The sequence below is a fragment of the Equus przewalskii genome, chromosome 1, assembly GCF_037783145.1.
Source record: "Equus przewalskii isolate Varuska chromosome 1, EquPr2, whole genome shotgun sequence".
Classification (NCBI taxonomy): domain Eukaryota; kingdom Metazoa; phylum Chordata; class Mammalia; order Perissodactyla; family Equidae; genus Equus; species Equus przewalskii.
Genome location: NC_091831.1, coordinates 18,199,587 through 18,220,907, shown reverse-complemented (window position 1 = coordinate 18,220,907; position 21,321 = coordinate 18,199,587). Strand labels below are relative to the sequence as shown.

The window sequence follows — 21,321 nt, the reverse complement described above, 5'->3', positions numbered from 1 at the left end:
TTCAAGGGTCATCTTGTGGCTGGGGCATTGACTTTGGCCTTCTCCTGGGCTGGTACCTGTGGGGGCCTCCATGGCTAGCCACCTGGCTGCCATAAATGGAAGCAGCCCCTGAGCAGTCGGAGTGTGTGTGACAAATACGGATGGCAGATGGGCGAGCAGAAGGCCCAGGTGAGCACCCGCCTCAGTCGGCAGCAGGGTGTCAGCACCTGGAGTTAGGACTCAGGCGGGAGGATTCCTGGAGCCCGTGCATAGATTACCGTGGGCAGTCAGCTGTTTACAGTGCTCAGGATGATGCCTATGAAAGAGATCAATTATGTCCACGAGAACCCACACGTGCTAGTAACCGTCGCTTGATGTAGCCCTCCCTGCAACCAGGGTAGCTAAATAAGGAACGTGAGAAACAACCGGCCCCAAATATGAGCATCACATTTTTCCCCCTCTTGATCAAAGAGAGACTCCAGTGAAAAGGAAAAAAAATGATTAAAAAATAAAGAACTTACGTAATGAAATTTAAAAGAAAACTTTTGAAGCCGACAAGGAACCATGGGCAACGCTTCAAAGGGCCCAGAATCAATGTTTGTCAATAGCAGTTTTGCATCCTTTAATTTATCTTTCATGAATATAAAGTGTGATGTTAGCAGAAGCCCATCCGTGCCTTAATTCTGTTTGAGATTTGATGAATCAGAACTCTATCACCACTCTGTCCTAATCAGCATGGCAATGGCCTGTGGCAGAGGCCTCACCTGATGGAGCTTTCCTCCTGTGGCAGGGACACTAGTTAACCATCGGGTCTTCTGCACTGAACATTCAGCAGCCCCCGGGTGCACCCGGGAGCCCGGGGGATCTTCCTTTCTTTGGAGACTTTCTTCCTAGAAAAGGAACCACCCCGTGACTCAGCCAGCCCCAAAGTTACCATTTGTTTAATCAAGATAGTTGGTTTGCAAAACATTAAACATTAAACAGTATTTGATGCCTAGTTAATAATTTGCATCCTCTTCATTTGTTCCCGAATCCTTGGAGACTGACATTTCCCCCCCCAAAGACATAGACAACAAAAGAAATTGTATTTAGAGCAAAACAAGAGTCCTTAAACGACAAGATGTTTGCCAGAATGCCCGATCTCCACGTTGTGCTGGTAATGGTTCTGGCGGGAAAGGCAGCCTTCGGGGTAAGTGCTCTTTTCAACTGTCTTTAGTTGAGAGACTGAGGGTATTTGGAGGACCAGACCAGCTGGGCCAGGAGGGAGCAGAACTTCGAGTTGTGGAAGGCTCATGTTGCCAAGTTGAATATGTCTTGACCACAAGAGCTGACGCAGGCCTGTATCGTTGAATGATTGCCTGTATCATTGTATGAAGCCATGCAACTGATTTGAGCCCTGTTGGAGCAGAGTCGCCACGAAGGTCTTCCAACAAAGGGGACTGGGCTGAGCAACTCTGCTAAGGCCGTGGGTCGGGATCCGACACGGGTCTCAGAGACCCCTTTGAGAAGCCGTTGAAAACTCAAACTCTCCCTCTGGACAGGCTGACACACATACCCAGTTTTCCAGCCATTTTGGGCAACACCAGGGTAAGAATCCCCATGCTTTGGCCTCAGGGGAGAATCCTGCTGGCTGCCAGTGATCCTTGTCCTCAGGTTTACTTAGATGGATTAGATTTGGAGAGAAGCTCTATGGGGAGTACTTTCTCTCCCTTTGCCCAGTGACCGCGACTGCAGTGGCTGGGGCAGAAATGGGAGCGGGGCCCAAGGGAGGTCGCGGCGGGCAGGAGAGAGAAGCATCATCACAGGGTCTCTCGTGGGGGATGTGAGGCATTTGGGAGCAGATGAATTGTGGAGATGTTGGCTCCTGCTTTGTGCTGTTGTGCTCCAAGAGTGTTAGCCGGATCTCTGAGTGCCTGAGAGGGCCCTCCACAGAATGGGAGCGTCTTGGAGTCCAGACCGGGTGTGGCTGGAGACAGAGTGTGGGTTTTGGAGCCAGCTTTGCATCTCAGCTTTGCCGCATTCCAGTTGCAGAATGTCGGGCGGGTAACATAAGCTCTCTGAGCCTCAGTTTCCTCCACGGCAAACAGAGTAAAAGTCTCCCTCTGATTTGAGGACGGTCACAATGGATTAAAAGAGACAATGCGTGTGGCTTTCAATAAATGTCAGCTCTTTTCCCTTAAAATTTCCAGAATGAACAAGCGTTCTCTATAAAAAATCAGAGACTGCGCCCCTTTGTTGGGCGTGTAGAGAACCAGCAGGGGATGAGAACTGAAATAACAGTCAGAACCTCTTTATCTCATTAAATACCTTTGCATTTTATTTCCCGTTTTAGTCCATAGAGCTTTTCCTGCAGGAAGCAGATTAAATTCCAGGTTTTCTGATTAGCGTGCTTTGAAAACAACAGCTCCTCCTCCCCTTTGAGTAAACTGGACTCAGACACTTACCTTAGCTCCATGCTAAGCTGCCAACTGACTCATCTCGGAAAGAGTTTTCTTTCCCAACAATGACTTGCGAACGTGTGGTGTGGCTGCAGTTACAAATTGTTATCAAGTGTCCTACATCATTTGATTGCTTGTTGAATGCCTGTGGCCGAGACCCAGCAGAAATACTGCAGGTCTGGGGAAAAGTGGTGGAAATGATCAGAGGCCCACAAAGGGCCCAGAGCAAGTGCCAGTCGGAAGGAATTAGACTCTAAAGTTTGCAGGCAAGGAGAAGAGTTGACGCAGTCTGTTTGAAGTTCACAAAAAGATAATGGTGCCCCCAAAATCCCTTTTTTGCAAGCCCCAGTGAATTTTTAGGGTTAGCGATGAAATTATAAGTCAATGATGGATAAAAGAGAAAATATGAGAGATAGCCTTCAGGCAATGAGCTTAGGCAATTCCGTAGAGAGGATTCAGGGCTTTGGAATGCTTTCTTACCCCAGATGTGCACCAGACAGGTGGTCGGGAAGGCGGCTTGTGTTCCACAGGCAGTACACAGAGATCCTGGGGAAAGTGGCCAACGCGCTCACATGCTTAGGAGAGTTTGGGGCATTGCTGAGGGGGAGGAAGCCACATTGCCAGATGGGCTGGGCAGCCTCTCCCACCCCATGTAGCTAGAAATAATAACCCACGGCTACCACCATTTCTCATTGTGAATGAGAAACGCTGAGTGCCAGGCTCAGTGCTTCCAGCGGATCGGTTCATCTCCGGAAGGACCCTAAGAAGTAGGTACTGTTATTGCTCCCATTTTACAGCTAAGGAGCTGAGTAACGTGGCCCTAAGTCATACAGCTGGGAAGTGGAAGAGCTGAGTTCTAGACTATGGGCTGGTGTCTAGACGAGGCCTCCTGCCTGGACCCTGGCTAAGGAGGAGATTTCTTCAGTCCATAGGGCTTGAGACTCATGGTCCTTCCTGGAGGAACAGGAGGTTCTTAGACCTGGGGCCCTTTTGCTGGGTGGAGTGTAATGGACTCCATGTGCCTCTGAAATGCAAAGAAAAGCAGACACAGGATCTGTGATCACAACCCATTGGAAAGATGCCTGGATACTCTGCCATGAATTCAGATCATGCAGCAAACCTCCTAATGACACCTCTGTGGGCTCGTCTCTAACTTAGATTTTTATTCATATATCCATGATCCAAAGATACACGGGTCAGATATTATTGCTGTGAACTTCAGGGACTCATTCACAGGGCCTTCCTGGCCTGGTCTAGATTTGTTTTTCCTTACCTGTTGGTTTTGAACACCTGCCCCCAGCATGGTCTTGTATTGTTATCCCTGTTTTATGCTTGAGAATCAAGCCCAGAGATGTTAAACTAACTTCTCAGCCAGGGTCGAGAAGGTCCATCCAACTCCTTGCCCATTACAGGAGACCTGCTCAACTGGATGAGGGACGTGCAATGTCCCCAGACTTAGAAATCTCTTCCTGCTGCGGTTCTTAGGGTGACTTGGGGTGCCACTGGGCTCGGCCATAATGGAATTTGACCTCTTTCGGGGTCAGAAGCCAGAGGACAAGGCTGGTCAGGCCTGCCCTGCTTATCTCGGCCCATCCCCAGAGAGGAGGGAAGACAATGGCTTCTCTCCCCAACAAAGGGCCTTACAAGTAAAATGCTTGTTGCTCTCATTTCTGGGCTTTTTCAACCCTAGAGTTTAAACCCAAGGACTCTAGAACTCTAGAATGCTCCCAGGGCGAGAGCCTCAAAAATATTTGCACAGACTGGAGGTCGCAAATTGGCAGCTTGGGGTACATTCCGCTCACAGCCCAAGTGTTGTTTGGTGGGTAGAAGGGCAGCCTGAAGAGTATTTTAATTTCCTTTTAATTGTTTGGCAACATTTGAAAATCAGCACATTTCACATAAAAACACAGATCCCCAGCTTTTCTTGAAAATCAGACATTCTAGTAACACGGGGTTCACATTGCTGCATGGCACCAAGGAGGGGGGATCCCCTGCTCCCGTTAGGAGAAGAAGCTTAAGCCACTCTGGTCACACAGGTCTCACCATTCTCTACTTCTGACACCCTTTCTGCTTGATAGATGTACATTATCTGCCTGGTTCTATCCTAGAAAGAGAGAAACAGAGAGCAAGACAGAGTCAGAGAGACAGAGACAGACAGAAAGAGACAGTGCAACCTTGTCTGGTTATTCTTCAGAAACATTGTGGATGCTGAAGCATTGGAGCCGACTTTGGATGGTCAAGTAACTGGGCTCAGTGTCTGGTTAATTCGAGCATCAAAATCTGCCCAGCCCTTGGGACCAAAAAGGCCTTTGATGGGAGGATGCCAGCCACCCTTTTCAAAACCTAGATGCTCCAGACTGTCAGAGTCTCTTTCAGGCCTGGGAGACGTCCCTCCCTCAGCTGTAACCCACATGGAATCATATGGAAAAAAGAGGGACTGAATGTCACCACTCCTCCTTATGGATTTTTTTAAAAGAAAATCTGATCCTAAGCACGTGTCTGACTCATTAGCTTCGGCAGGGTACACTGGTATTTAGGGAAATCAGGTCACAGGAAATTGCATGTGTATATAGGCACAGATATATTTATATTTTAAATTCATTAGTGTTCCCTAAATGCAAAAGCAATTCTGCTGTCACAGAGAAACAGCATGGCAGAATATTCGGCAGCCGGGATTTTAAATAAAACATGCTTTTTCTTCATAATTAATATAACAAGGTTTCCTGGCTTAGGACTTGGCAAAGCTCCCAGGAAAAATGTGGGGGGGGGGGTGTTGGCGTGACGTGCGTGTGACCCAACAGACAAGTTCCAGGAAGAGTTTGTGCTGAGCGAGCTTTCTTCAATCATCCCACAATTTGAAAAAAAAAAATTCAAACTCACTAACGGCAGTGGCTAATAATCATCATCATAGCAGCAACCACTTATTAAGTTTCTTAAGTCTTTACCATACATCAGGTATTGTGTGTGTTGTATATCATCTCATTTAAAGCTTCCCAACAGCCCTAGGAGTTGGGGACCACTGTCATCCTCATTTTAAAGATAAGAAACTGGGCCGGCCCGGTGGCACAGCGGTTAAGTTTGCACGTTCCACTTCAGCAGCCTGGGTGGGGTTCACCGTTTCGGATCCCAGGTGCAGACCTAAGCATCGCTTGGCAAGCCATGCTGTGGCAGGGGTCCCACATGTAAAGTAGAGGAAGATGGGCATGGCTGTTAGCTCAGGGCCAGTCTTCCTCAGCAAAAAGAAGAGGATTGGTGGCAGATGTTAGCTCAGGGCTAATCTTCCTCAAAAAAAATAAATAAATAGGATAAGAAACTAAGCTATAGAGAAGTTCAATAATCTGCCCAGATGGCAGTCCTGGGAGGTTATGGAGCTGGGATTCAAACCCAGGCCTGCCCAGTGCTGAGCTCCATGCTCACAACCACCATACCAAGCGCTACCCCAAGATGAACGAGACTGTTCATTGCGGTCCCGAAGGTGTCGGAAGGGGCAGTGGCCTCAGACTCCAGCTCCAGGCGGGAGATCAAGTTTCTCCTACGTGGAGTCTCCTTCAGCAGTCTCTGAAGCTTTCCTTTGTCTCTGAAGCTTTCCTTTTCTACACCAGAAGGATCCAGTCTTGACACATAGCTAACCAAGTAGTTCAGTGCTTTCAAAACCTTGGTCATGGATGAATCCATCTTCAGAAACTTTGACAAAACCAAACTAGTTCCTTAATTCTTTTGTTAAACAGACTCATCTTTTCTCTACCTACATAGCTTTATTTTTAAAGAAAACCGTCACTATTATAAATGGAAAAAGCAAAGAAAACAAAACGATGCCATTGAATTCTGACTGGCTATGGTTGTCACGCTGAGGCTCAGAGCCTGAAGCCAGCTTTCCCTTCGTTTGACGGGAGATTGACAAGGGGCAGAGGGTAGAGACACACCAGCACCACCCAAGTCTTTCTCTGTGATGGGATTGGAAAGGGTGACAGTAAAAATTGAGAAGGGAATGACCTTCTCACACTGTGTTCTGATGTTATGTCACCCCCTGGCCAGGCACCACCCACTGCAACTTGGGTACCACCAGAGCTTCCCGTGGGAAACACAGAAGCGAGGACAGCTTCAGGAGTAGAGTTGGTTCCCATCAGTGGGAAGGTACTTTTCTGAACCCCTGAGCTGTTTGCTGAGGCCGACCGACTGGTCAAGAAGGTCAGTGTGGCACTTGGTGGGTCTCTGACGCACCCTGCTCTCCTGTTGGTTCATTTGCCTTTCAAAGGGCTTCCAAGAGCATTATCACATCCAGAAACAAGTGTTTGTTTTTATCCAACCTCCTTATCCTGGATGGTCTCCTTCCTAACCTTTAAAGCCCCCAGGTCTGTTTGACACGGGTCCCTGGGATGACCCTTTTGAACCGATATTTCTCACCAAGCGCTTACCTGAAGGTAATCCATTGCAAAGCCTGAGCAGCCAAATCCCCTTGAATAAAGCATTGGCTTGGGTAAGGGAATGCTCACTTTTACAGCTAAGGAGACTGAGGCACAGAGAGATTCAACAACTTGCACAGGAGCAAAGCTAGGCCCACAAGTCTCCTTGGCCAGGAGCTTCATGCCTAAGAGAGGTCTAATCAAAGTGTGACCAAGGGCAGGGTCACCTGGGTACTGGTTGAAAGTGTGTGTTCTGGGCCCACTCCAGACCCACGGAAGCACAACCTCTGCAGGTGGTTCCCAGAGATCTGAATTTTTATCAAGCTCTCCAGATAAAAGTGGAAATTCCCAGGGTCTACAAATAGGCTCGTCTCTCTGCCCTGCCCCATGTCTGCTTGCCACATGAAGCTGCCGTCCAGCCCTCAGTTGACTGGGCAGGGGTCTGAGTGGGCTCTAAAGCTCTGAGCTTCAGAGTGGGGAAGCTGCACAGGGTCGCTCTGAGCCAGGCACAGGTGACTGACCTCAGAGCGAGGAGATCTGGCCTCCAGTCCTTCCTCTGCCCCAAACCTCTCATGTCCTTATGGAGCCACTTCACCCCACTGGGCCTTAGCTTCCTCCTCTGTACATGAAGGGTCTAGGCCAGCTCCTCTCCACAGTGCTCCCTGGCTCATCACTGGGGTCCTCTGAACAGCTCCCTCTGGGCTCCCAAGAAGGAAACCACCCACAGGGACCGCTGGCCAGTGCCTTCTCCCTTAGCCTCCAGATTTGCCCATTAGAGCCTTCCATCCTTGCCCTGAGCTTCAGATTAAAGCAAAGCCACAGTGAGCCCACCAATCCTGGGACAGCGTTGGACAGCTCGTGTGCTAAAGCAAGAATGATGAGATTCCTGAGACTAAAGAGGACTGAGGGGCACCGCTCCTCACCTATTGGGATGGCTGGAATTTTTAAAAATGGAAAATAACAAGTATCGGTGAGGATGTGGAAAAACTGGGACCCTCATGCTTTGATGTTAGGAATGTAAAATGGTGCAGCCACTGTGGAAAAGACTATGGAGGGTCCGGAAAAGATTCTGCAAAGAATTACCACATGACCCAGCAATTCCGCTCCTACATATATGCCCCAGAGAATGGAAACCAGGAATCCAAACAGATATTTGTACACCGATGCTCGTAACAGCATTATTCACAATATCCAAAAGATGTAAACAACTCAAGCGTCCAGCATCAGATGAATGGACAAACAAAATATGCTATACAATGGAATCCTATTTAGCCCTAAAAAGGAATGAAATTTTGACATATGCCACAACATGAATGAACCTTGAAGACATTATGCGCAGTGAAATAAATCAAGTCACAGAAGTACGCATATTGTATGATTCCACTTATATAGGAGGTACCTAGGATAGGCAAATTCATAGAGACGCAAAGTAGAGTAGAGGTTACTAGGGGCTTGGAGGAGGAAGGGAGGGGGAGTTATTACTTAGTGGGTACAGAGTTTATGTTGGAGACGATGAAAACGTCTTGGGTATAGAGAGTGGTGATGGTTAAACAACACTGTGAATTAATGCCACAGAATCATACACTTATAAATGGTTAAAATGAAAAATATTATGTTATTCATATTTTACCACGATCTTTTAAAAAGGACTGAATGGATTTGCACGACTGTTCGTCTCATGGCACTGCTTCTGTTTGCAGCAGGAGAACAGTGTGAGGCAGCAGTTGGCTGGTGACTGGAACACTGACAACCCCTGTCCTCTGTCCCCTGCGCCCCTCACCCGAACCTTGAGCTCTTTGTCCAGCAGTGGAGACTGGCCCCGGGGAACTCTGCACTCCTGTCCCTGCCCTGCCTTCCAGCCCGGCAGCGGCAGCCTCACCTGGCCGTGGTGTGGAGTTCCCTCCTTCCCAGTTCCTTTAGGAGCAATGCAATCCTTCCCCAGGGCCCAGTGACATCTGGTCTACCACCAGGTCGTGGTAGAGCATCCGAGGAGGAGCGATGGCCAGGGTTAGGGTCCCAATCTTCTACCCACCACCTGAAAGATTTTTCTGCTCTTGGCTCATTCTGAGCCAAGCTTCTGGCCCCAAAGGACAGGCCCAGCCCCACCTCTCTCTCCACTGTTTCTCAATTCCCTGAGAATGTTTTCCATCAGCTAACTCCTGGAACTCATCAACTCCGACTTTTAGCCCTTGCCTTGTTGTTTGGTTTTCCAGAAGGTTTAGAATCCTGGAAGGCAGAGGAAAAACCTGAGTTGAAATAATCGCTAGATTAAAGATAGGACAAAATAGATTAGACCTCAATGCTCTCTGCCCCCAAGGAGATTACCCTGTAAATCAGTAAGACTCAGGGACGCAGGATCTTTCTCTGCCCCTCCCCGCCTTCCCCACTGACCAACCTTAGCCTAGAAGACACCAGACCTTGACACATGCTCCCTAGTGACTGGGGAAGTTTACCATCGCCGAGAGCCTGCTCCTAACTGGGGAAGGCCAGAGTCCTGGGCCAGGGATCCACTGAGAAAGCCCGAGTGTGGGGTGGATGGACCAGCAGTTGGATCTACAGGGGTCTCTCTGAATCTATTGCAAAGTGCCTGCCATTCGACGTGTGAAGCAGCTATTTCCAGCCGTCTGAGAGGAGCTGAGGCAGTGGTGACGGCATGCTATTAGCCCTGTTGAGACTAGGAACGGAGGTGGTGGAAGAAGCGGGCATGGTTTGCATGCCTCCCCTATCTGGGAGGAGACGTTTGTTGAGATGTCTTTACCACAGTGGACTGGCCGAGGCCCCAGCTGACTTTTGTACCTTCCCCAGCTGTCACTGGGGCCTAGAGGTCCTCTCTGTGTCCTGCCAGGCCTGGGCCAGTCTGGACATCTGGACAGGGCTTTCAAAAAGCTTTCCAAGAACAAAGGCTTGCTCTCTTAACCCAGCTCAGTGCCCTGTCTCTCTTAGGCTTAGGTAGCGATTCTGTTTGCTTGTCCTCCATCCCTTCATGACAGTGTATGCACGCCCTGCTTCCCTCATCCCTCATGGCAGTGGAGACCAGGAACAAGGGCTCTGGGTCAGCCTGGCTCCACTCTACCCCAGCTCCCGTATTTACTTGCTGAGGTACTTTGGGCAATTTACACCCTGAAAACCGGTTTTATCACCTCTAAAATGGACATAATTTTAGTACCTCAACTGTCAAATATTGTGTGCAATAAATGAGACCAAAAGCCTGTGCCACTTTTAGCACAGCCCTTGGCACAGTGTCAGCTCTGAATCAACGTCAGCGGAGATCACGGCTGTCTCCTCCTTCCCCTCCTCCTTCTTTTGCATCAGGGATTGTCCTTTTTGGATTTGCAAGTCCCAGGAGTAGGAGTTCTACCATTTTCCTGTCTCTGGGAAAACTGAATGGAATAAGGGGATGAAAGGAGGTGAACATTGTGCCCCACCCCCTACCACCACCCAGCTTAGTTTCAAGATCCAGATGGGTGGCATACATCACCGCTAGTGGCGTGGCCTGGCCTTTCCCTCCCAGTCCCCCAGATATCCAGCCTGGTGTTTAGACTGCCAGGTTCCACATTCCACCCCAGCCTCTCTCTGTGCACTGACCCAATGATTCGCAAAATGAGTGGGCCTGCTTAGGATCCCTGGGATGCCCTGACATGCAGCCCAGGCTGCACAGCTGCTTCAGATGCCCTGAGAGCCAGTGGAGTCTGAAGGGCTCCCGACCCGGAAGGTCCAGCTTTCACGCTGTTTGGTTTCCCTCTGAGCTCCAGCTGCTGCAAAGGGCACGTCCGCCACCTGCTGGCCACGGGTAGCACAGCACCTGGCTGTCCCTCAGGCCCCAGTCTGGAGCTCAGATTTGGAGCTCTGGCCCAGGCACAGGTCCTGGAGGGCTTTTTCCACACTGGGCCCTGAGGAAAGATGTTCCCCGAAGTCCTCTCTCCTGTTTCTGCCCACTTCTCAGGGCCGAGGGTGGCCAGGCACAGCCCAAGTTCAGCTATTTGAACTATTCAGCTCAAACAGGAGAATTCAGGCGGGCATCTCTTCAGGGCTGGGTGAAGACAGACAAAGAAGGACAGGCCCTGCCCTCTAGACCAGCTCGATGGAAGGAAGACAAGGCCGGGCCAAGGGCCAGGACCAAGGCAGAGCTGACTGGCTGCGATGAGGGGAGGCTGAAGGAGGAGTGACATCCATGCTTGGGGCCCTCTCTCACCCCTTCTTTGGCACCGTCCTGACACTCAGGCCCAGAGGAGTCAGCTTCAGATGCCCCTCAGGTCCAGGAACACCCTTGAGGCCTGAACCTGCCCCTTCTCTGCTGGGCTCCCCACCGTCAAACCCTCTCCCCACCAAAATAAAACACTGACCCCTGTCCATTTCCTGCAGAAATAGGACAGGGGGACTATAGGGCAATTAAACAGAGGCCCAGTCCAGACAACAAATGGCCTCTCTTCCTTTCTTTGCATTCCTTTCCCCTCCCCAACTTTATCTTGTGTAATTTGTCAAGGCTACAGACGAGAGGAAAGAATAATGCACTGAATACCATCCCCCCAGTTGGATGTGACAGCCAGCATCTCGCCTCATTTACTTTCTCGCTCACTCTTGCATGTATGGAGATGTATTTGTGGTGTTGGTTGGTTGGTTGGTTGGTTGGTTTGCTGAATCATTTGCAACTAAATTGCAGACCTCACGCCCACTGCTTCAGCAGGCCCCTCCTAAGAATAAGGACATTTTCCTGCAGAACCACAACACCATCATCACTCTCCAGAAATTCGACATTGATACAGTAGTACTCTCTAATATAAGGCTGTCTTTAAATTTCCCAATTGTCCCAATAGGGACCTTTATAGCTATTTTCTAAAAACTTGTGTTTAATAACATGCTGCATTTAGTCGTCGTGTCTCTTTAGGCTCATTGAATAAGAACGGTCTTCCCACCCTTTTTTGTCTTCTATGATGCTGATGTTTTGCAGAATCCAGGCTAGTCGTTTGTCGAATGCCCACACGTTGGATCTGGCGTGTTCCTCAGAGGAGCTTAAGGATGAGCATTGTTGTCCAGAACTCTCCTTGTTGATGTCGTGCCCTTGGTGCATCACGTCAGGATGCGTTCTTTCCTTTTTACCTTTCCTTCCTAATTTATCACCTGCCTCATTCCCAGAAGGGCTAAGGAGGCCCACAGTAAAGTAGAAAATTAAAACTTCTGCTGAGGGTAGAGGAAGAAAATACACAGAACTGCCCAGACTGAAGTGGGTACCGGGAAGGTGATCACATTGACCGCAGCCTTTTGGCTGCCAAGACGCAAAGGGAACCCTGTCAGGTGAGGGAACTCTCCTTTTCTAAATCAGAGGTCAGCAAACTTTGTCTGTAAAGTGCCAGATAGGTAATATTTGGGGCCATTCTGTCTCAACTACCCTGCTGCTGCAGCACAAAAGCAGCCATAGGCAAGCCATAAGCAAATGGGCGTGGCCGTGTTCCAATAAAACTTTATTTATAAAACCACAACTGCTGAGTTTGGCCCAAGGGCCTCGGTTTGCTGACCTGTGATTTAAGTGAAAGAAAATTTTCCAGCTATTAAATGAGTACAACTGTCTTCTTCTGGTAAGTACTGCATTCTAAAAGGAACTCATTATATCATTGTTTATTTAGCAAAAACTTTTTGAGGTGTGCCACGTGCCAAGAACTATGCTCGGTATGGGGTAAATACATCAGTGATGAAACAGACGAATCTTAGCCTTTCCAGAGGACAGAGTCTTCTGTGAGAGACAGACAGCATGCAAACAAATATAAAACTACATGCTATAATGAGGATCATGGAGGAAAGGAACGAGGAACAAAACAATAGAGGGGTTGTCATTCCGATGGAGGAGTCAGGGAAGGCCTCCTTGAGAAGATGACATTTAAGCTGAGACCTAGTGATGGTGAGGGGAGAGCTTTCCGGACAGAGGGAACAGCAAGTGCAAAGGCCCTGAGGTGGGAGGAGCTTGGCTAGTGCCATTTTGAACCCAGGTGTGGCTGGAGATTAGCAAGGAGCAGTGGGAGGGAGAGGTATGGGAGGAGGTTTCTGGGTCTTGGCAGGAGTTTGCATTTTGTTCCAATAACAATGGGAAGTCCTTGGAGTGTTCTAAGTGTCTGTCTCCAACCCCAAGGAGCTGTCGCCCGAGGCAATCACCTAGACCTGAGCGTGAATCTGAATTCTATCACAGCTGTGTGACCTCTGAGCCTCAGTTTTCTCACCGGCACACAGGCTAATAAAAGCATCCTGGTAGGGCTGTTTTAAGAATTAAATGCAACAATGCACAGTCAGGCAGAGAGGCGATGCTCAGTGCATGCCAACCGTAGTAACTAACAAGATCGTCAATACCTGGGCAGCCAGGTTCCAACATGAGGACAGTAAGTGCAAGTGCCACACATCCAGACCGATGAGAAAAGACAATGCTTTGTATGCTCAGCCAGCCAGGAACGGGGGAGGGACGTCTTCAAATAGGCCCCACCCTGTTCCTCCAACCCGGTCCCAGCTGCAGCCATCAGAACGCACCCAGTGCCCCTGTGCCCTGGATATGGCCCCAGGGAAGGCTCTTCTCAAGTTTCAGGAGCTCAGGAAGCACCTGGCCAGCTCAGTGGACTCACCCTCGTGCTGCTCTGTGTCCTTTTGTTTTTCAGTTCTCCCTGATGTCCTTGCTCGTAGACCCAGACCCAGGTGAGTGCGCGGATGGCCCTCGGGCTCCCCACCAACCACAGGCTGGCTCTGGGGTGGAGGAAAGGGGGCCCATGCATGTAAGTATTGGAGCAACCTCAGCGTTCAAATGGTTCAGAAGTGTCATGGACTCCTTCTAGAATTTTCCCAGAAAAACGCACTCCTGGGTGTTTGTATGTCCCTGCATACGTGCAATGCTTTCCGCAATTTTGAGTTGCCCGTGGACCCCCCTGATGCCCAGTCTCAGGACCCCATGGGAAAAATTGCTGGTGCAGTTAAACCCCTTCATTTTACAGAGGAGGAAACCGAGGCCCGAGAGGGGAAGCAACTTGCCCCAGGTCACGTAGCCCATTAGTGGCTGAGATGAGATGACAAGGCCAACTCAAAGTGAGGGTGTCGTTGTGCAATGCCTGGCTCCAAGTGGGCCAACCCTGTGCCACCCCCACTTGCTGCACCCCCGTTGAGTGGGGAGCCAGCACCTCTATGCTGAGAGGATGGTGTTGGTGTCATGCAGGCAGCCGCCAGGCTGACCTACCCCTGGTGATGGCCTCCCACCAGGACCCCCACCTGGTTTGTTTCCTGAAGACTCAATGCATCCACTACCCAGTGAGCCCTGCTCTTTTGCAGGGGCTCTGTCATTCACAGACTCCCCCCTTTACCTTCTCCCTTTCCTGTTGCCTCTGCCTGGTGCCCTCAGCTACGCCCAGGCCTCAGGGAGTGAGGAGGAGCAGGGCTGCTCCCTCCAGCCACACCATCTACTCGTGGGCTCTGACTCTGGGTCTGGGTCACCCTTTGCAGCTCCGAGACCCAAGGGAGAAAGCTCCACGCCCTACTTGATCGGGGCAGAGGCCAGTGTCCCCCACAGGCAGCGACCTGGGCTGGCCCCACAGAGGACAAGAGCCAGGCAGATGGCATAAGGAGACTGCAGGCACGACTAAACTTGGGATCAAGGGTTTATTTGGAGCAAAGATGGCTGTAGCTGGGCCAAATTCACCTGACAGTCAATATTCTCCTGTAGCAAAGCCCCGGGTTGGGGGCGGGGGGCAGACAGACAGACTTGTGCAAGAGATGCCTGGCCTTTGTCCCACCACACACTCAGGAAATGTTTGTGGAACTGGACGGAAATATGCATGAGTAGGGCATGCATAAGAGGGTCTGTTTCTTTCCCCAAAGCAAAGGAAACTGTTTGGTTCAACAACACATAATTCAGTTCCTTGAAAGAACCACGTTTCAGAGGGATCCCTGGCTGGCCACGCCAGCATCCACACAGAAAAAAGCCAAGAGGCTGGAAGACCCGCCCTCTCCCCAGCCTTCAACACAAACTGCTCAGGCTCGTCGAAGGGGTGGCTTTGGTCTGGGCGTCTGTGACATGGAGCTGCAGAACTGTGGGATCATACAGTGGAAGAAACACGAGCACAGAAGACTCAAGGGACCTCACTTTCTTCAAGTATTTGTCCGTGAGGTGGACTTTGTGGGAATTAGAGGAGTCTTTACCTCATGACGCTTTAATGCCATCTGCCAGAAAGTTGTAAAAGACATCCACAATGACTATGAGTTTATGGTAGGCTGGAATTGTGCAGTGAACAACATGAACAACTGTAAGCAGTGACCCTACTGAGAAAAGAGCATGGAAAAGGGAGTGGACACAGTCTATTTGTCTATAAGCCTTTTAGCTTTAATTAAATAGATTGGAAACTATAGAGTCAGATTTGATCTGCAAACCGGAAGAACTTCCTAATCATCTGTTGTCCAAAAATCTGAATGGGCTGTTGGGCTCTTGAGAGGTAGTGAGTTCCCCATCACTGGTGGTATTTAAGCACAGGCTTAAAAAACACTTAGTAGGGAGGGGAGAGTGTTGTATTTAACATCCTGAGATTCAGGGCTCTATAAGAACTCTGCCAATAGCTACTGATAATTTGGTGACTAGATGAAGGGACCCTGGAGCATGCTACGCCTGGTCTCCCGAGTCTGTCTCGAGGTGTTCTGTCAGCATCTGGCTGTGGAGCAGAGTGGGATATAGTGACTGGGCCTTTCTGCAGAGAGCAGGTTAGGTTTTAAACACACCCCCGTTAGTGTCTGATTTAATTTCACTCGGGGGTTGTGCTTTGATGGAATTTGTCAGATCCCGGCAGCTTTGGACAATAGCGTGGCTAAGGAAACGCTGTGCTCGCATCCACAGGCAAGGTGCCACTTTAGTTGGTCTTGCTGGAGACTGTGCATGGTGAGGGCGTTGCTGGAGGAGAAGGTGCCCAAGCCACAGTCCCCACTGGGCGGCGGAGGAGGTGGCCATCAAACATCACGGGCCCTGCTCACTTCCCCGAAACAGGTGACGTGACAGCCAATAGGCCTGCAGAAATGCCTCTTCAAAGCTGGCTCGGCTCTGCCTGGCGACACAGGCCTAGCCCATCCATCAGCGGTCCTGCTGCCTTCCAGTGGGGTCTCCACTGGCCTCACCCTGTCAGCCGGATTGGAAGCGTCAAATGCAGGCCGACAGGGCTGGGTTTGGGGGAGGCCCTGGGAGGAACCGTCTGTGCCATGGTGATGGATGATGCCAACAGGGACGGCATTCCAGGCATTTTTATTCCGTTCCACACATCTGGCAAGCTCTTTAACCAGAGCAGCTGCAAAGCCTCCGTCACAGGAACCCTGAGTTCTTCCGAGAGACCGTGGGTATGGACCATGGTAATCTGGTCGAGGGACCTGGGGCATGAGCTTAAAAAGATCTCCCAGTGCATGTTACTTCCTGGAGCTAAAACCCATGGAATTTCATGAAATTCAACCCCACAGGAGGCTCCAAGGCTCATAAAAAAGCAGACCAGACTTGAAGTGGGGTAGAGCTGGGTTCGATGCCCTCTCCTTCTGCCTTCGTTTTTCCTTTTCTGTAAAACAGGAATCATAATACCTATGTCATAGGGTTGTTTCAAGGTTAAATAAGATTATGGGCAACCACATTTATTTAGTATAGCATCTGATACATGGAAAATACTCAAGAGATACAAACCTATTACTAGGGTCATTTGGGTTAACTCAGGACACTCTCACTATTCTTCCTGATAAATTCTAGAAACAGACTCTGATAACAGACAAATCCAGAAGGATTGCTTTTTATACTGAATATAAAATGCCTCTGACAGCTGCCTCATTCTTCCCACAAAGATCCCACCTTTTCCATAGCCTATAGAAATTCTCAGATTATCTGTATTTGAGCCTGGAGTGTTTTTCTAATTGACCAATGGGACCACATTTCATGCAGGCTGCAGCCCCCTCTCTACCCAGGAAAGCGCTTGGACAAGTTTCCAGACTTCTACAGAGCTTATCATGCGTTTTCTTCACCAAATATCTATGACCCAGATCTCACATAGTTTCTCTCCTAAATTGCCTTTTTCCTCTGCTCCCAACAGACACAGCTTTGCTGGCAGAGCTGTGTGTCCGCTGTGTGCTGGTCAACCAGTAGGAAGCGAGGGGTGGCCACAGAGGGAAAAACTGATCTGTCCACACATAGAACTGTCTACAGGGCTCTGTGCTGGGCACTGTGGGGTAGAAAGAGGAATAGACATGGCCCTGGCTCTTAAGAAACCGACTAACTAGTTGGAGGAAACCAATCAGATCAACCAAGTTAAATGCAAACACACAAGAGAGGTGCCATCTGAGATCCAGCCATGAAACCTAAAACTCCGCAGCCACCTGGGCCACTGAGGAACGCTCTAGTAGTTAACATTCTTATCCCACTGGCAACCCAATATCCATCAAGCCCTTTGTGTCCACTTGTTATTACTGCATAGTCCACTACCCCAAACTTTGTGGCTTAAACCACTAACCAGGTATTTAGATATTAATTCTGTGGGTTGGCAATTTAGACTGGGTTCAGTGTGTGGTTCTTCTGGTCTGGACCAGGCTCAGCTGATCTTGGCTGGGCCTCCTCCCGTGTCAGCCGTCACTTGTGGACTGTCTGGGCCTTCTCATATGACTGAGGCCTTGGGTGGGAGCCCTGGGTCTGCTGCAGCCCCACATGTTCTCTTATCCTCCTGTCCAATAGGCCAGAGTTGTTCACATGGCGGTCACAGGGGTCCGTGAGGGCAGGAAAGAGAGAGAGGAAGTACACAAGACTTCTTGAAGTCTAGGCACACTGTCAGCTGGCACACTGTCCTTCCACCACAAGCCATTGGCCAAAGCAAGTCCTAAGACCAGCCCAGACCCAAGGGGTAGGGAAATCGATTCCATCTTTTGGTGGGAGGAGCTGCAAAGTCACATTGTAAAAGGTGTGGGTACGAGGGCATGGAGAATCAGGGCCATTTTTCCCAGCAGATTGGCTCATATCACACCTGAGGGCCAGTGTGGAACTCGAGGCTCCCAGGCCTCAACGTGGCCACCTCCAGCTTCCCTACCTCTTCACTACCCTTTCCTCTCTTTCCTGGGCAGGCTTTCGTCCCCCACTCAAACCAGACTAGAGGCTCCTTTGCCTGGAGGCCACATCCCACTCTTGGGTGTATAACTCTCCACTATTCCCAATGCCTTCATGCATCTAGCATAATACTTGGCCCTTTGTAGGTCTACAGTACATGTGTTTCTTACATAAACAATGGGATTAAGTGCCAGCAGAATAGGAAAGACAAAATAAGCTTTAAGTTTGGAGATGGAGAAACCCTCCCGGATGATGTTCCTATAAAGCACTTTCAAAACATGTTGCAGCCCCGCCTAAGCGTAAGGGGGTTAGGTGCCTTCCCTTGCACAGCCCTCCAGCTGGATGGCTTCTGGTGATCTGGGGCTGCCAAGCCTGCACTGCTTCTATCCACCTCCACCAGGGACCCTGGGCCCTGGAGAATAGCAGGGACTTCTTGCCTTGGTAATAGGGCTGGTTTCAAGTCAAAAGCCTCCAGCAGACATTTCCTCCATCCCTCGTCAACTGGAAAAGTCACATCATTCCATCTATGTAAAATTCTTCCCCGTCTTCAAATATATGCAAAGGGGAGGATTCTCAATGGCCTAGCCAAGGTTAGCCAGTCTGACCCTCAACCTGGGGGAGTGATGGGGGAAATGACAGGAGCAATGTAAAGGCACTTATCTCTAAACCACTGTTAGAAAAACAAAAATAAATTCTCCAAAGAAGAAAGAAATAAATAAACGTTGCAGTCATCTCCTTACCAAACCCCATTGTCTCTCCTAAATGTCAGTTTGAAACCTTTCATGTCAAACTCAGAAAAGCATTTTTTTTCCCACTTTCTCACTCTCTTTCTCTGCTTTATCACGCTAGATGGAAAGAAACTTTATTTGCTCCGGGAAGACAATGGCCTTATCTTCAACCTAGATCCTCGTCCTGGGAGAGGTGGCCTCCTCCGGGAGCATTTTCATAGTGGGGAAAAGGAGCTCAGGAGAAATAATGAGCAAGCAGAGGGAGTCTTGACTTGACACTGTGATAAATGAGGTGAAACTTTGGCAAGGAACCAGAGTTGGCGTATTCAAAAAAGAAATAAAAAGATAGTTCCATTTTAATGGGAAATATAAAACAGCCATTGTGCAAAAGTCGGTTTTTCAAAAGCCAAAGAGATAAAGACTATAAGGGAATGACTGAGAGACGAGGAAGATAATGTGGTTGATAATCAGGCTTAGGTAAAGCGCCATCCTCTAGCCATCAGCTGGCTCGGTGGGAGTGCCTTTTCAAGTCAGCTATCTGCATGTGCTCCTGCCTCATTATCATATGCATCACCCGACGGCTTCCTAACAGCTTCAACTTGCCTACTTGCCACACTCCCGCCAGCTGGAGAGAGCAAAGTCAACCAACTTTCTTCAAATCCCAAACTTCTCTCCATGAGCCACAGAGCTACCAATATCTTTCAAGGTCCAAGACAACAAAGGACTTGAGTCCAGCCTTACACACACCGGCTCTTCCCAATGGACTGGCCTAATGTGGAGTTTATAACCATGGGCAACTCCATACAATGCCATCTGGTTCATTGGGCAAGGTCCATGGGCCTTCTCAAGGTTGTCCTTGGGCGATTCCTCATTAGCAGGCTGGATATGCAGTGGGGATGGTTGAACCCCGTTCCCAAGGGTAAGTGCAGCTGCATCTGAGGCAGCGTAAGAGGCCAGTTGAAGCAACAGAGTGTTGCCATTGAGCTGCTGCAATTTAGGGGTTCTATGGAGGCAAACTGCGTTACTTCATATCCTGCCGTCTATTAGCAGTGTGACCTTGGGCAAACCTCTTTAACCTCTTCAGTCTCAGGTTTCTCAACTAAAAGTAAAGATAACAATACATCTCCTAGATTTTCATGAGGATGAAATGAGATGGTTCCTATAAAGTGCTTAGCACAGGCCTTGTACATAGTAAAGGCTCAATAAATATTAGCTGTTAACGATGACTCTATAGATATAACTTGGGAGAAGTTTGATGCTGCAACCAAGAGGACGGTGACAAGTTTCTCTGACCTCATTAAGCTGAAGTGACTAAATACAGTCCCATCAAGAAATTTCATTCACAGAACCACCGAACAAGGCACTCAAGTGCCACTGGATATGACCTTGGGCAGCTCTCCTGTGGGATCTTGGAGACCTTCTGGGCCCCAATCATCTTCCTGCCATTTACAGATGAGAAAACTGAGGCACCAAGAACACAGTTGGCTTGTCCAACGTCACAGTTCCATCCTCTGCCCCTTTCCAGTCAGGTGCTCTTGACACTGTCCAATGTCCACACTGCCTGGCTGGGTCATAACACTCTCCAAACAAAAATGCTTGATACCTGACCCCTTCTGTCCACCCCATCAGTGTGAGGAGCTGGAAAGACACGATTCCTCCTTCAGGACTTTTAAATCTTTGGGAAAAAGGGCATTCAACAAAGTAAAATGTTGTTTTATTTGGGTCTAATGATGGTGATTTCTTCTGTCCTGCTCCCACTTGTGCAGATTGGACCCCAGACCAATATGAGAACAGCCAGGAGTATTACGACCAGGAAGAGAGCACCAGCAGCACTCTTGCCAACCCTGAGAATCCTGACTGGTATTACACAGAGGATGGTAGGTACTAAAGCTGCCCTGGGGGGCCCTCCTGGGAGGAGGGCAGCACACCTGGAGGGGAATTTATGCGTGGACATACGCAAGGGCCTCTCTCTCTTCCTCCTCTCTGACCAGCATCATGAAATAGATATGGAAGAAATTAGTTAGACTGGCTCTTTTTCAGGTAGAATCATACACTATGAGGATGCGAGTGTTTCTTAGAAACAGTGTCTTCATCCCCAATGATAGATGAAGCAAATGAGGCCAAGGGAGGAGTTGACTCAGCCAAGTTGATACAGCAAGTTAGTGCCTCATCCCCAGGTCTCCTAACACCGTGAATAGGAGTCATGTTCAAAATCATTCCTGTGGCTCTGATTACAGGTGGGCCTAATTACAAAGAAGAGTTTGAGTTAGCATTAGGCATCAGATTGTAGTGTTCACAAATTTGGCGTAGGAACTTTTCTTCCCTTCTACTTGTACTGTGTTTTTCTTTTACTTTTTTACTCTTCAGAAGCCTTGCACAGTTGTTAGGATGTGTATGTGTATGTATGTGTGCATGTGTGTGTATGTGTGCGTGTGTGTGGATGTGTATTTACTCACACATGTGCTTCTACCACATTTGTTTTTGTTTTTGTGGCTACTTAACCCAAGCAATGGGACAGAAAGGAAAATGAGAAGCTGGGCCCAAGCAAAGCCATGTGACTAAACCAGGAGAAGGAATGGAAAGCACTTAGCAACTGGAATAAAAGCTGTGTAACTGTGCGAAGTGGCCTGGAAGGCAGGGCCAAGATACGGGGCATCAGGGGAACATCAGAAGGGACCATCAAAACAAGAGCCAGGCCCAGG

The 21,321-nt window shown here is 49.2% G+C and overlaps 1 protein-coding gene across 1 annotated transcript in view; it reads left to right on the top strand.

The window, feature by feature from the left end:
- The first annotated feature begins 957 nt into the window (after positions 1-957).
- Positions 958-21,321, top strand: part of HABP2 (hyaluronan binding protein 2) — a 33,736-nt gene continuing 13,372 nt past the window's right edge. Inside the window, exons 1-3 of the mRNA XM_008506738.2 lie at positions 958-1,168; positions 13,456-13,492; positions 20,386-20,496. Coding sequence (XP_008504960.2) covers positions 1,100-1,168; positions 13,456-13,492; positions 20,386-20,496 — 217 coding nt within the window. The 5' untranslated portion in view covers positions 958-1,099. The remainder of the gene's footprint in view (positions 1,169-13,455; positions 13,493-20,385; positions 20,497-21,321) is intronic.